General features: G+C 49.8%; 1 protein-coding gene across 3 annotated transcripts in view; it reads right to left on the bottom strand.

Annotated features, from left to right (window-relative positions):
* Window positions 1-16,400, bottom strand: part of OTOF (otoferlin) — a 61,191-nt gene that overhangs the window by 40,087 nt on the left and 4,704 nt on the right. For all 3 annotated transcript variants that reach the window (XM_032184809.1, XM_032184807.1, XM_032184808.1), the window contains exons 3-5: window positions 15,563-15,651; window positions 3,594-3,693; window positions 507-718 (exon numbers count right to left, since the gene is read on the bottom strand). In XM_032184809.1, coding sequence (XP_032040700.1) covers window positions 507-718; window positions 3,594-3,693; window positions 15,563-15,651 — 401 coding nt within the window. The remainder of the gene's footprint in view (window positions 1-506; window positions 719-3,593; window positions 3,694-15,562; window positions 15,652-16,400) is intronic.

Consider the following 16,400-nt stretch of genomic DNA (forward strand, 5'->3'; position numbering starts at 1 on the left):
TCCAGCCTCACCACGGGACGTTCACACTCGTAATGCTCCCAGCACATGGGCAAATGTCAAAGGCACTGAGACCCCATAAGCATCCTCACCAGTATGGGGTCAGGACCTGCCTCCTGCCCTGGGGTCGAGGTGCAGGACCCCAGACTTCATCAACCAGCCCCAATCCCACCCGATACCAGGGGGTTTGCCAGCAGCCAGACCCCTCACCCTCCTCAGATCTGTATTTAACCACATTTATAACCCAAACATCTGCCACATATTCTGAACCCCAATGCTCGTGGGAGGCCTTGGCTCTGTGCTGGAGGGCTCTGTAGGAGCACCAGGCCCTTTTGGCACCAGCACGAGGCCCCATATCACCCATCATCACCTCCAGCTGTGGTACGGGTCCCACAGATGCCGGGGAGGAGGAAGAGGAGCGCTATGGGGTGGGAATTCCCCCATATGGTTGCTGGGGATGCTGCTGCTCTTTGGTGGCATCCCAACCACCACCATACTGTCCCCATTACCTCCTGAAGCTCCTGTCGGCAGGCTGCTGGCTGGATTTCCCCGGGGACACGTCCGAGCTCTGCCGAAGGCCGGGGAGGAGGCTGTCGGTCTCCAGAGGGGATCTGCTGTCCCCCTCCGAGCGGGGTCCAGGGGTCTCCAGGAACTCCTTGTCGCTCCACGTGCCCACCGTCCCGTCCTGGGCCTGGTAGCGGATCTCTATGGAGATGCTGGTCTGGAACGCACGAGGAGATGGGCTCAGCACCAAGGAGCCCACAAAATCCCAAAGGCAGGAGGAGCTGCTGCCTTACGTCCCCCAAACCTCTTCTCGTCCAGAGCTTGAGGCATTTTGGGGAGCGGGCCTGCAGGGTTTTAAGGCCTGGATGAAGATGTGAGCCACCAACTTTGTCCTGATGGCCAAAGTCCCAAAAACTCTGCTTTGGTCGGAGCAGCCAGCAAAGTGTCTCTGCTAAAAACAGAGAATTTGGGAAAGGCAAATATGGAACCAGCTGCCGCAGAGGTTAAACCAAACCCGAACCCTAAATCTTTCTTCACCTTCCACTAGGAAGTTACTGGGTAGCTCAATGCAAAGACAACTGGTGTTAGACGTGAGGACGGGATTTTTTCTAGCAGAAAGGAGAATTTGTCACCATGTCACCAGAATTTGTCACCCCAGGGATGGGAGAGGTGGTGGCAGGAGCCCTGAAGAGGGAGGACACGTCCCCAGCAGAGGGACCCCAAAAGGATCAGCGCTGCCCCGCATCAGGTGGCCGAGCTGCTGCCTCCCAGTACGATCCTTATGGGTCCCTTAAAACTTGGGATATTCTCTGATTTCTATGATTCTAGGATGGTTTGGGTGTTTTTTGGGGGCATACACAATTTCCCACAGTTAGTATCCATCAGGAATCGGCTGCCAGCGACTGCTGGAGAAGCAAACCCTGAGCAGGAAAAATGTGATGGAAAACCTTCCTTTTCCTGTATTTTTAGGAGAACCACCTATATTTATATTTATATTTATATTTATATTTATATTTATATTCATATTCATATTCATATTCATATTCATATTCATATCTATATCTATGCCTATATCTATACCTATATCTAATTTATATTTATATTTATATTTATATTTATATTTATATTTATATTTATATTTATATTTACATTTACATTTACATTTACATTTACATTTACATTTACATTTATATTTATATAAAACTACCTCGATTTTATATCCCGCTGCTGGTGTCCAAGGGAGGGAGAAGGGCCAGAAAATGCAGGATGTGGCCAAGGGGAGTTCAGGACATTCAATGAGCCCAGCTGGACACAGCTTTGAGGAAGGTTTTGACTGATTTTATTCTTTCCATGGAAAAAGGCAAATTTGAGTCAATCAAAATGTTTTGCCCCACTGTGCTGCCCCCACCCAGCTGCTTCAAATGGTCTGAAAAAGCAAATACAGAGGAGAGGGAGAGATCCACGCTGAAATAGTAATTTTTCATATTTTCAAGCCACTTCAGTGCTGCTATGAGACATTCGCTCTTGAAAACTTATTTTAAAACTATTTTTTAAAGTTAAAAAAAAATCCTTAAAAAGAAACTAGAAATGATAGGTGCAATAAAATGAACAATTTTGGTTTGGGGCCGAATAAAATTGTCGCTTGTTTGAAGGGAAAATAGTAGCTATAAACTGAAACCAAATTCACACTGCAAACGAAACTCTGACTTATAATGGCAAAGAAAATTACCCCGTGGAATAGTTCATCGAAGGACTGCTGGCTCCTCTGTCACTGGACATTTAAAAAGATTTGTATTTGTATTGGGTTTTATTTGTATGGTTTATTTTTATTTTATTTTATTTTATTTTATTTTATTTTATTTTATTTTATTTTATTTTATTTTATTTTATTATTTTTTATTATTTTTTATTTTAATTTAATTTTTATCTTTATCTTTTATTTTATTTGCTCCCTGGCCAGCTGCCAATAATTTTTGAGCTGTCCCAGAGCCCCTTGTTGATGGCCAAATTACACGACCACGAAACCTCTCCTGGCTTTGCAGCTCTTGGGTCTTTTGAACTGGACCCACCTGGAGCCCTGCAACACAGGGGTCCCAAAACTCAGGGTCCCAAAGCACAGGGGGGTCCCAAAGCACAGGGGGTCCCTGTGAGAGAGAAGACACCTAAAGAGGAGAGCATCATTTCCAACAAACCTATTTTTTTTCACATCTCAGAGGTGATGCCCACCGCTGGGAGCACCAAATGGGTTTTCTGCCAACACTACAGCCCCCACTGACTCTGCTGCTCAGCAGGATCTGTGCCACATTTGGGTTTCCAACAGCGTTTTGTCACCAAAATGCCCCAGGCGTTGCCCTCTGGATTCTCTTTGCAGGGCTCCTGCAGCCCAAATTCCTCCTCCTGGTGGAGCGGAGCCCGGCAGCAGCGGTTTGGAGACAAATTTGTGAGTTTTGACTCTCCTGGAGTTGCCATGGAGACTGCACGGGAGAAGGGACCGAAATCCTGATGAAAGCCCCAAAAGTGAGCTTGCACCCTCACCTCCTGGCTCCGGCTTAGACCTGGGGCTAAACCATCCCCGAAACGAAGGGGGAATAAAGGAATGTGGCATTTCTGCCCAAAGCAAGCCCCAGAAAGCATCCTGGGGCTGTGCTGCCTCTGCTCCCCTGCCCCTCCTTAGGACTTTTTCCCATTTATTTTACCAGTTTCATTCCCTCTGCCCCCCAGAAGTCACCTCCTGTCGCTGCTGATGGAGCTCCCTTGTGCTGAGCCTGGGAACCTGCTTATAGAGGCAGGAAAATGTTGTGTCTAGCAGGCAGAAAGGCTGAATTTTTATTTTTTTAAATCAAAACACCGGCATTTTGATACACAGGGAGATCAAAAGTAGCTGGATTTCCACGTGTGTCATAAAACTCAGTCTCCATGGCAAACAGCTCCCATGAGCTGCATCAGCCAGACCTGGGGGGCTCTGGATGAAGGGCGCAGACCCAAACCGGGCATTTCTTATCCCAAATTTCCCCTGAGAGGCACAAAGAGTGGGATTTCACGTTTCTCGTGCACTATCAGGGTCGGATAAGGGAAGGGGAGCTGCGACCCACCTGGATGGCTGAGTTGTTGTCGTCTATGAGCGTATCGGTCACCTCCACGTGCCCTTCCTCCACCACCTTCTGCAGGACCATGCGGAACGTGCCGATGAGCCTACGGAGCAGAGAAAGGTCAGGCGAGCACCCGCCAGGACAACATTTTTAATGGGAAAGGGAAAAACGGGATGATTTTGATTGCTGGAGGTGGTGCTGAGCCTGCTTTGAGCACGGAGAACTCGTGGAAAGCTCATACTCCGGCACGAACCATCCTGGGACCCTTTGATATTATCCTTTATCCTATGATACTGCTGCGATCACCGAGGCTGATGTAGGGATACAACAAACACCGAGGCTGATATAGGGCATAAAACACCTTCTGGCCACCGTGGATCCTTCTCCCCGAGCACCACACCAGCACCTCGTCGCTCCTTGCGGCTCCTGCCCAAGCTCTTTGCACCACGCAGCCAGGAGCGCAGCACCGTGCACCAAAAGCAGCCCTGCTCATTAAATTAAAAGCCCGAGAGGATGCCACGGGGAGCAGAGGAGCCTGGCGCTCGCTAATAAAAGCCATTATTTATTCTCTGGCTCATGGCTTGTCAAGGAGCTGTGGCTTGATGTTCTCCGCGTGCCGGTGCGGCACCAGAGGGACCTGCGCAGCCTGGGTTGAGTCAGCCCGAGGAAAGAGCCAGCTGTGAATCAACACGTGGCTCCCGACACAGAAAAAGCCCTGAAAAGGTGAAAGTGGAGCTGCCTTGCACCACTGATCTCATGTGGCACCTCCAGCGCCACGATCCCAGGTGACAGTGAAGGTGCACCAAGAAGGTCCCTGCAGTGCTCTGCTCCAGCAAGGAAGCAGCTGCTGCTAAAAATGCTTTCTTGTGAACCCTGAGGCATCCCTGTGATGCTGATTTATCGAGATGTGATACCAGGGAGGAACTGCCTGTGCTGTGTGTGGACCTCAAAGGGCATTTCTGCCCCTGTACAGCCCAAGCACTGATGCTGTGTCCAAGATGAACTGGGATGGAGATGCCCCAGGGGTGTCTGACCACAAAATGGGCTGTGCCGTGTAGTTACCCCATTACACACCACTCAGCAAGTGACCTGCTGGGAGGGATGTGAATAAACTACCCGAGAAAAACAGAAAAATGACCTTTCTGGGGCTCGACCACTTACCCAGCTCGCGGCAGCAGCAAGGGGACCCCGCTGCAGCGTGCCGTGATGCTCCAGGAGTGGGATCCCGTGTGCCGTGCTCCCACCCACCCGTGAGCACCCTGCAGGACCTGCACCTCCCCAGCCCAGCTCCCCGTGCACCCCCAAGACACCAGGTTGAGCACAAAAACCTTTTCTCTGAGCGTTTCCAGTGGTTGCACACATGAATAATGCAGCACCGCTTCCCACCGAGAGCCGCATCTTCCCAGGGACGAGCTTATCAGGGGAAAAACGCCGTATCAGCCTGGGCTTCAGGGTTTGCTAATTAGTGAGATTCGCTCTTTGTAGGAGAAGCAGCTCTCTGTTGCTTTGGAAAGGTTTCAACAAGAGTTGAACAAGGCTGTGCTGGGGGGCTGGAGGGCTGGAGGGCTGTCCCCTGCTCCTGGCTGGATGGAGGTCAGCTCAAAGTCAGTTTGGAGGGCTCCTTTTGTGGCCTAAGCTCTAAAATCAGGTTATTTTGGTACGGTTTCTTACCAGGGAGGTTTGTTTGTGAGGGTTTCCAGGCTCGGCTGGCTGCTCACTGTGCTGTTTGTGTTCCTGAACGTGTTTGTAGCTGTCAGTATTTAACTCGCTGGCACGAAATGCAGCCCCTTGGCGATGCTGCACAGCCCTAAAGTGCAGGGCTGGAGCACGTGGCAGAGGTGTCTGTAAGCAGGAACACCCCCAGAGGGATGGGGAGCTCTCAAAAAGTCCTTACTAACAGGGCTGGAAATGCAAAATGAGCTGGGGGCAGCCGGAGAGCCTGCCCTGGGCTCCGGCTGCCTCCACCATCCCCTCCAGCATCCTCGGCTTGGTGAAGGCAATAAAAACAAAATGTGACTGCAGCTCCTCAGCCGTGGGCATTTCTGCTTCCCACGGAGCTGGGGAGAGCACTCTGAAGTGGTTTCAAGCTGCCTTGGCTTGTTGTGAATTACAAAAAGGGGGGGGAATGTGCCCGTGCCCAGCTCTCACCACCTGCACCTCTGCTTCCCATCTGATCCCCTGCAGCCCGGGGCTCACAGCTGCTGCTTCTCCGGCAACAAAGCACTTGTGGTGTTGTTTTTTTCCTTAATTTAAGGAATCACACACCAGGATGGAGCTTTTCCTTCAAGGGTCTGTGCAGAAGGGACCTTCCCTGAGCACCACCAGCTCTGGATGAGGCTGGCTTTGAGCTTTGTCCAGCCAAGCCTCGAAACCTTGCATGGATGCAGCTCCCCCTGATCCATCCTTCCACGGATGCTGCTTCTATTTCCTGGTTCTGCTAAAAAAAAAAGCCTTTTTCTGCTAAATAGCAGTGGCAAAACACGTGTGCTTCCCTGCTGCTTTGTGGGGCAGCCACGAGAGACCCCAGCTCTGCCCGTCTCACGTCTTAAAACCGACAGCATTTTGGGTCCAGGCACAGCCTGGGGGTGTCCCCGGTGCTGCTGTGGCCGTCCCAGGAGGGCTCAGGGCTTTAGGGCACGGAGCAACCTCGTGCTTGGGCTGCAGCTCTGCCTGCGAGCGTGTTTGGGTCTGGCGCTGTCAGATCACATCGCAGGACGAGTGGGGAAAGAGCCCAGGAGGCCAGCAAGGAGCAAACATCTCCAGGAGGCGTTTCACACACAGATCTCCTGCGTTCCCCAGGGGGAACAGCTTGAGAAGAGCGAAGCAGCCCCGCAGATCTCATCTGACACATCTGAGTGTTGGGTTTCTCAAGCAGGGGGTGAGGACGTGAGCTCAGCCCCCCTCCCAGCATCACAAGGACTCGTGATATGCAGCCAGAAGCCATCCGGAGCGTGGTGGTGGATGGGGAGACCCCAGAGTGACAGTGGGGACATCTCTGCCCCAAAGCAGGCAGTGGGGACATCCCGGGCAGCAGAACCCATTCGGAGAGCTCCTGCCCTGGCTGCAGCAGAGAGCAGAGGGGCTCCTGAGCCCCCAGACCCATCTGAAGCAGCCACCTCCCTCTTCTGTGCCCTGCTGTTGTGCTGCTCCTGTCTGGGACCGAGAGAAACCCAGAGGAGGAGAGCATCACACCCACCTCCAGCACTTCTCTGCTCCCTCAGTCTGAGCTGCAGCCAAAAAGCACACAAAAGCTGCCCGTGAGTGCTCCTAATTGCGGCTGGAGAAAAGCAGGAGTCCCTGCACCACTTTCTTTGCGTGTCTTTGCATCTCCTTGTGTGCTGTGACTCTGCACCCCCAGCTCTGATAGCAGAGCTCAGTCCAGCTCATGTCTGGGAAGGGCCAGAAAGATGCCTTGGGGTGGTGGTCCCCTTCCTTGCCCCCCTCCCAGCCCACGTCTCCAGCAAGAGCCCGGCCAGAGGGGATGAAATATTCAGCACCCGTCTGCGCCGCCTTTCACTTCCGAGCCTTTCATAATTCATCGGGTGCCCTGCTCCCTCCCCTGGCATTTCTGCGGATGGAAAGAGAGAGGGAGTTTTTCTGGGTCACTCGTAATTTTATCAGACTGTTGGAGCCTCTTCTGTTACCAACCCAGCCCAATTCTGGGCTTGGAGCCCTGGATCGGGGCGGTTTGGGAGTGCTGCACATCCCACCACGTGCTGCTCTTTGCTCTCTGCCCTCATGGCACGTGCCAGCTTTCCATGAATCCCTCTGCGAGCCGTGCCCAGAGCAGTTCAGTGACTGGGTAGAACCCTGCCAGGCATTGCCAGCACTGAAATCCTCGCTCCCTCAAAGCAAAGGCTCCAGCACTGAAGCCCAAGATGTTATTAGGTAAAAATCTGAAGACTGTGCAGCTTGATCTAGTTCTGCCAAAGGCATCCTTCAGCCCACGAAGGCTTGTCCCTCCTTCCCTGCTGGCTCAGCCCTTGGACACCATTTTTCTTCCGTGGGCAAATTCTGCTCCTGGAACCTGGGAACCTTCTGCTTCTGAACCCGGGAAAGCCTTGGGAATGCAGGTAGCCTCTCTATATTCATCCATCCATCCATCCATCCATCCATCCATCCATCCATCCATCCATCCATCCATCCATCCATCCATCCATCCATCCATCCTTCTCCTTCCCCAGTTCGCCACTGCAGGGAGTTGTGCACTGCCGCACGAGGAGCCCAGCTCTGCCTGGGGACACGTCCCCGTCCCCAATCTCTTCTGGGATTTTAGCACATGCACGGCACCCCCAGCACCCGCCGTGACAAGATTTGCCGGGTTTTCATTTCTTAATCAAAATATTGTGTGCCGCCGAGTCAGACACCGTGCCAAGTCTGAGTGCATCCGCGTCAGCACCTTTGGCAACCAGGTCTGTAAGCGCATCCCCAGTGACTTTCCTGACAGGATCTGTTTCTACGAGACAGGGCTGGCACTCGTTATGCTATTTCACTTGTCTTCCAGGGTGAATGAAAAGCCATTCATATTTAATGAGGATTTTTGCAAGAGTTTGCTTGGGAAAAAAAAAATAATAAAAAAATAAAGTTAATTCACCGAAGCAACTTTTCACGTCTGGAGGCTGCTGAGGTGGAGCAGCTGGGGCGTCCTACATTTCTCCGGGTTATCCAGCCATTAACAAAACAGGAATGATTGCACACACCCACGGGGTAAGCTAATTTTCCAGCCACACAGGCAGGGTGCGGAGGGGAGATGAGGAGGTGAGCGATTTGGGAAGCCGTGGCTGCAGCAGGATGATGACAGAGGAAGCTACATTTTGGCTGTGCAGTGAAAAAGGCTCTTCAGGATGCTTCAAGCTCCGGGCACACATCGTGTAAGCCACAGGAGGGAAGGTTTTGCATCTCTCAGCATGGCATGAGCACTGTTTTGTAGCTAAAGGCATGGCAGTGGCTGTCACTGCAAGCTCTGCAGCGTCCAAGTGCAGGGGAATGTTCGAGGAGATGCTGTTCATGGGACTGATCCCAACAAACCCATTTGGTAGCTCCTGGAACAGAGGTTGGGTAAGGAGCTTCCTTGGAGGAGAATAACCCCACAGCCTAAGAAGTGCAATGGAAAATGGAGAGGAAGTGCTGATTTAAGGAAAAAAATCAAATTAAAATAAAATAAATAATATGAAATGAAATGAAATGAAATGAAATGAAATAAAATAAAATAAAATAAAATAAAATAAAATAAAATAAAATAAAATAAAATAAAATAAAATAAAATAAAATAAAAATAATAAAACAAATAAAAAGGACAGCCCATGGATTGGAAAGGGTAGGGAGTCTGGGCTCTCAGGAGGGAAAATCAGTGTATACTGATACCCCAAACACATCAGGAAGCTCATCAAACCCTTCTGGTCAGTGCACAATCTTCTGGTCCATGAAAGATGCCCACCTTAAGGCTCCTGGCCCAGAGAAAAAATCCTTGTGTTCAGTAAACTCACATAGTTTTTTATTCCACGAAGATGCCAAATTCAGTTTTGAGCCTGTAAACTTTTGCTATCCGCAAGACCTTGTGGGGCCCTCCACAGCCCAGCTGGCTCTGTCTGAAGGCTCACTTCATCCTGAGCCTGCTTCTTGATTTCTTCCTTTAAACCTTCACATTTTTTCTGCTGGAACAGGTGATGAATAACTCCCTGGTTTAGCCTGATGGATATCTGGTATAGCAGAGCATAACATAAAATGGTTCACTTGGAAGGGACCTTCAAAGATCAGGCCCAGCTCGCTGACCACTTCAGGGCTAACCAAAACTTAAAGCAAGTTATTTCCCCTTCTGAATTGAAGAGACCTAACTTAATTTACTGTTAAAATAAAAATAAAAATAAATAATAAAATAAAATAAAATAAATTAAAATTAAAATTAAAATTAAAATTAAAATTAAAATTAAAATTAAAACTAAAATTAAAATTAAAATTAAATAAATAAAGCAGTTCCAGAGCTTTAGGCCCTTTTTCTGGTCTATCAGATCCTTCTTGATCTATCAGATGAAATGTTTTGCAAACACTTTATCTGGGTTAAAGGCACACGGTTTCATTTGCAGGGTTGTTTTTGCCTTTGAGCAGTTCTCTGCACATTTTTATGGGTGCACTCGGGGCTCCGCTGGGTCGGACACAGACCCCTTGGGTGCAACCTCGTGGTGTCCCCGGGACCTGGCCCACCAAGGGGGAAGCCTGCTGCCACGCCGATGCTGCTGCAGGTTCTGGCTGTGATATTTCAGCATTTCTGGCAGCAGAAAGGTCCTGGCACTGCAGGCTTCTGCAGCGAATCCTGCAGCACGTCATCGTCTGCAGGCGAGCAGAAGCGGTGAGCACCTCGGTGTCCCCAAGTCCTGCTGGGGGCAGCTGCTCACTAAAGGCACGAACCCTGCAGAGATCCGAATTGGAGCACAAAGGATGAAATGAAGCTCTGTTTTATCCTGGCGAGCTGTATCAAAAGCCCTCGGTATTAGTCCTTTTGTTTCTTGACCAGGTAAGGGGAGCCAGCTGCCGCCTGCTCTCCGAGGATCAGCTTTCTGCTGGGGGTGTTATCAGCGTGCCCACCCCGGCATCGCCCTCAGACAGATCTGGTTACTGCTTCTTCTCACCCCAGAGAGGAAAATGGTGACATGCAGCCAGCAGGGAGGAAAACAAACCTCCTCGGAGGAAAAGGTGTGGGGTTTTGTGCAGCTTTCTCCACCCTTACGGGATGTCCTGGCTCTAGGCATGGGGGGAACATGGGGCACAGAAGGAGCTGGTCCAGGTGGTCCCCGTGGGTCAGGGCAGGAGCTGCTGTCTCGGGGATGCTGCTCTGTGGCTGTTGGTGTCCTTGGTGTCCTCTGGTGTCTTCCCATCACGTTGTGCTGCCCTGGCTGATGTCTCCACCTACTCCTTGCTTCTCTCTGCCTCTCCCACACATCTATCCCCCACCCCAGGTTGCTGGTACATGGCTCACGGTGTCTTCTCCTGCCCAAACACACTCAAGTCCACATCTGGGACCCCACATCACACACCTTCCTCCTGCACATGCCCCCTCCCAGGGCACTGTGGCATCGTATGCCATGAATTTTCACTCACCCTGCAGATATTTTTTAAGTTTCCCCAGGGGGACCAGAAGGGAAAGGGCAAAAATTAATCATATTCCTGTAGGAGTTCCTCACCGAGTTCCTACAAATCATCTCACAATGCAACAGCTGCTTGGCTTCAACACCTGCTTTCCATGATGCGTGGCATCACACGGAGCATCCCATGTCTTTGAGATGGATGCATAAAACTGTGCCTATTTGTCCTTCTCTCGGGTGCAGGATTTTAAACCTGCACCCCCACAAGATGCTGGGGCAGGGGCGTCTGCACTGCCCTGCTGGCTTTGGAGGTGCTGATACCTCTTTGTGCCTTGGCATGGGGCATTCTGCTTCCACTCAACCTTCTTGGTCCCCAAGAACGTGACATTGGGTGATGTTGACCAAGGAGAGTGGTTTGGAGACGGAGAATAAGCATCACGGGGGAAATGTCCTTGGGCCAACATGGGAATCAGGAGGTTCTTTACACATTTTTACTGAAGGAACTGCCACCAGAGGAAGGTTTTCCTCATTTAAGGTGTCCTCATGAACTCTCTCAATGCACTGCCCCCTTTTTTGGGCACCCAAATCCATGGGGAACAGCTCCCGAGGACAGCCACCAGGCCCAAACCAACAGCCCCTCGGTGGAGCCAGCAGCAATCAGCTGGGACCAGGGGACCAGGGCCAGGGAAGGATTATTTTACCAGCTAATTAGCTGCGTGGTGCTGGCCACGGGGCAGCAGACAAAGGCAAGGCAATAGCCACGCAGCCGTGGCTTGGCACCGGGCCCCTCCATTATTCACAGCGGGCCTGCATCGGGTGTCGCGCCTTTATCTGGGGCTTTGATAAGTCGTCCTAATCAGCTGCACGTGAATTATTCACCACGGCTCGCCTTTCCAAAGCCTGTGCCAGGGCTCTGCTTCTCCCTTCCCCTCTCCCTCCTGGCCAAGATTTGTGTCTGTCTGTCTGTCCTCCTCCCGGGACAGAAGGCCGGGCTGTGGTTGTGGCCCTGCCTCAGGACACGGCATGGGTGTGCTGGTGTGGGCATTTCTCAGCAGGCAGGACATAAACCCGTGGCTAATCCCTTTATATTTTGGACTTGGAGCAGTCTTCTGCTGGTTGATTCCTGCCACTGATGCTGAGATCTGAAGCCAGTCCCTTCCTCCCCCATTAGGCAGCCCATAGGGTTGGACCGAGGCTCTGCTGTCATTGCCCCCTTGGGCTCCTGGTGGCCTTCTGCCTTGGGGTCACACACTGCTACAGGGATGCTTTGGGGATCATTTTACCACTGCCTGTAAATGCCAGCACAAGGAAACTGTTTCCAACCTGAAGTGCTTTTTAATTTAGCAGGGAGCAGGTAATTAAAGTCTAGAAAGCTGCTGCAGGGAGCTGGGGATGCTCCGCCACAGAGCATCTTTACAATTATCTGCCCCTGACGGTGTCAGGATGCTCCCAGCACCCACCCCAGGACCACAGCAGGACAAGAGCATCCTCCACCTGGCCTCTGGCCCCAGCAATACTGGGGACAATAAGCTCCACTTTTGAAGGCAAAAGCACCCCAGAAACAGAGGCAGTAGCTGCTGTTCCAGCCCATTGTGATATAAAGCAGGCAAAGATGCTGGATAAATATTTCTGTGCATTGTTCCAGGGGTAGTTTGCGGGTAGTCATCACACACAAGCTGGCTGCCCCTGATCTGCTGATAGCATTTGTAATGAACTTGGAATAACAGAGAAAGCCCGGCACAGCAAAGTGTTTGCTCGGGGTGAATGGAGAAAGCCTGGCTCACCTGGCAGCCATCCCAGGAAAATCGTAGAAAATCCTGTATAGGGTTCAACAAAAACGCAATTAAAAACTGGAGTGTAATCAGTGACATTCGAGGCAGGTTTATGAGGAGATGGAGCGTGTCAAAACAAGCTCGGTGTGCTTCTTCAGAGTCATTTTTTTTTGGTAACTGCGTGAAAGGAATAGGTTCCAACAAAATGTTTGGTTTTACTGTGCCTGCTATCGATGCTACACACTAACAAGAGCAGATTAATGGAGAAACTCTAAAAATAGGGTATCAGTTGATAGTCATCGCTGAATGGCAGCAATATAGTGCAATTTTGCTATTAAACCCCGATGACTACTACATCAGTGACTGGCATGTAAAAATAACTTAGAAAACAATTTCCAGATAACGAGCATTCAATCACCGGGGAGCAGAGGCAGCCCTGCAGGGTGGTAAGGACCTCACAACGTGCCCAAACCAGCACAAACGGGCACTCACGGGCCAAAAACACCTTCAAGAAGCAGTACCCACACCTCAGGCTGGTCTGCACTCCTGGGAACAGCTCCAAAAAGCTGGTGCATCCACAGCCCTGCAGGAGTTTGCACCGTGGAGCATAACGAAGCAATTACTGCCTGGCTGCACGAAGGGAGGAGGGAGGTGGGTAAGGTGTGCCCAGCCTGTGCTTCGGAGGAGGAAAACTGAACACTGGTGGGATAATGAGCTGCAAAGACGATTGGGGATGGTAAAAAAGAAAAAAAAAAACAGGAGCAGCCTTCTCAAAAGCAAGGCGGAGGGATGCTCTGACTACAAAGGCACGAGAGCTTTCAAGGGATGAAAATGCCTGCCAAGAAGCAGGCAGAGATGCTCCTGGTTTTGTGGGCTGTAGCACCACAATGGGAACCCCTGAGTCACTGCAGAGCAGCGAGGGGTGAAGGTGCTGCTGAAAGTAAGGCTGATAGGTGTGTGCAGAAACCAAAAGCAAACCGAGGAAAATAACCAAAGTGATGGGAATGATAAAACTGAAGGTCATCCTAGCAGTGCAAGTGGCTCTCGGCTGGCTGAGGCAGCCAACCTCCTGTATAAGCAGTGTGGCAAAGGGAAAAAAAAAAGTAATTTCAAGTAATTTGGCTGCACTGCTGGGGTATATTTATTTTGTGTTGGGTATTTGGAGATTTCTAAGGGAATTTGGTCACCTAGGGAGAGGAAGGAATTACCCAAGTGATTGCTGGCTCTGCCTCTAATCAGTGCAGCCCGCTGCCATGCCCTGGCTTTTCCACTGCCCAGGACCCACAGAGGAACAGCAACAGTCCTTTGTTTGCAGGCACACATACTGCACTTTTTACTCCTTTGTGCATCTTTCAACTGGGATTTTTTTCAGGCTGGAGGATGCCCTGTCCCTTCCCATCCTCTGTCTCCAGGCTGGAGCAAGCTGGCAGTGGCAGTACCCAGGGGACAAAGCGTTCACACATGTCCTGTGAGCATCTCTCAGGAGCTCGGAGACCTCTCCAGCTCCACCATCTCAGCCTAGGTGCCTTCAGGAAGTGGTCTGAACATGGCTTGAAGTGGCTCACACCACGCTGAGCTGGGATCTCCCCACAAGCCCTGGCCCCCTCCATCAGCCAAGCTTCCCCCCCAAAGCCCAGCCACCACCCCCTGGGGGCTCCTTGAATGTCACAAGTTTTTCAACTCTCCTGCTGCTCAAGCTCCGACTTAAAAGCAAGATGAAAGTAGCTAAATTTTTTTTTTCTCATTTTTTTTTAATTGTGCCTATTTAACACGCCTGCCCTGCACACCATCTGTCCCCTCGTTTTTGGGCTGTGAAACAAGCTTTTGCGTGAACATTTGTGTGCATCTGGGAGATGTTCTGGCGACCCCACTGAGCCCCAGCTGGGGAAAAACACTTTGTTTTCAGAGCAGAAATGTTTGCCACAGTTGTTTTTTTTTGCTGCTACAAATCCTTACAGCAGCATGTGTTCCTCCGGAGAGCCAGACCCAACCAACGTCCAACCACAGGCAAACCAACCGCAACATCCAACATCCAGCCACGAGCCCAAGCCCTTCCTTGGCTGCAGAGGGGTTTGTAAAGACAAGGAACCAAGGAGAAAGGGTTGGGAGCGACAGCAAACCCCAGGACACACCACGGCTGGGTGACACCTCCCAGTAAAGGGGGGCTCAGCGCCTGGCCCCACTGCCCCAATGCACCCCAATGGATTCACGGTGACTGCCCTGCCCGTGGGCACCACCACAGCACCTGCACGTCAACCAAGTCCCTTTCTTCCACCCTCCAGTTCTCAAACCTTCTTCTTCATCCCATTCCCAGGCTCCCTGTGAAGTCCTGGCTCCTATTTCCGAAGCCAAAGCTCGTGGGAGAAGAAAGGGCCTGGCTATGGGATGGGAACAGCAGCAGGACAAACCCTGCAGAACCTCTCCTTGGCTGCCTGTTAATGCAGTCTGCAAACCTTGAAAAAAAAATCATCTTTTTTTGTTGTTTTCTTCCCCCCTATAATGTCAGTGTAAATGTTCTGCAGGACAATTCCCATCATTCACGCTTTTGTGAAATGCTCCCATATTTTTGCAGTGACAGCATGGAAAATGGTATGAAAAACACTAATTTGACAGAAGGGACAAACTTCTCCTCTCTTGCGTTCATTATCAACGTGTGGGCAAAATTTTAGCTGGAATAAACCTTCAAAAAACTGTCATAACATTGCACATAATGCATAAGTCCTGGCAACAACCATACCCAGGTGAGAACAAATTGCAATAAATAGTAAGAAAAAATGAAAGAATAAGATAAACAAACAATTGCAGAACTTGCAGAGCTGGAGAACTGCTTTGAGATATCGACATCCACCTTGTTAATTTAATAAAAGATTTAATTTTCTCTTAAACACATGCAAAGGGCATTGAAATAGGTGTCAGCACCTTCACAAAACCATGCTGTAGACGTGGCAGTGACCACAAATAAACTGTTGGGTGCACTCACAAACTGTGTTATTTCACAAAACGTTGGGTCTGGGCTTCCTTGCCCAACCCAGGAGGCATCACCAACCTCACCCTCCGGTCCCCAAACCCAAGAGGGAAGCTCGAGCAGGATGGAGGGAGGGAAGGGCAGCCCCGCTCTCACCTGTTGGTGAAGACCTTGCTGTAGTTGAAGACCTGGACCTCCAGGATCTCGTTCCCATCGATGTTGCTCGCAACCGGCCAGCGGAAGGTCTGGGGAGGAAGGACGGGGAGACGTCAGGCTGGGGACGGGGAGAGGTGGCAGGGGTGATGAGGATGGGGCTGGGAGGGCCACGGGGGGATGCTGAGCACCCCTTCTGCCCAGAAAAAGGCAGGGCTGTCTCACAGGAGGCTTGCCAACCATGTGTCCTGGTGCCAAATATATCTATATCTATATCTATATCTATATCTATATCTATATCTATATCTATATCTATACCTATACCTATAATCTAATCTGTACCTATATCTGTACAGATATATTTATAGGTATATATATATCTATAGATATAGGTATCTATAGATATCTATCTATAGGTATAGATATCTATAAATATCTATATCTATCTATCTATACAAAGATAGATACAGAGATATGCAGATATATAATATCTATATATCTATGTGATATAGATATATAGATATAGATATACAGATATATAGATATATAGATATCTATATCTATCTATATAGATTAGATATAGGTATATAGATATACAGATATATAGATATCTGTATCTATATCTATAAAGATAAGATAGATAAAGGTAAAGGTAAAGGTAAAGTTAAAGGTAAAGGTAAGATAAGATGATAAAAATAAAGATAGATAAAGATAAAGATAAAGATAAAGATAAAGATAAAGATAAAGATAAAGATAAAGATAAAGATAAAGATAAAGATAAAGATAAAGATAAAGATAAAGATAAAGATAAATTTGGGTTTGTTTTTTTTTTTTTTTTTTC

The sequence above is a fragment of the Aythya fuligula genome, chromosome 3 (assembly GCF_009819795.1).
Source record: "Aythya fuligula isolate bAytFul2 chromosome 3, bAytFul2.pri, whole genome shotgun sequence".
NCBI classification, from domain to species: Eukaryota; Metazoa; Chordata; class Aves; order Anseriformes; family Anatidae; genus Aythya; species Aythya fuligula.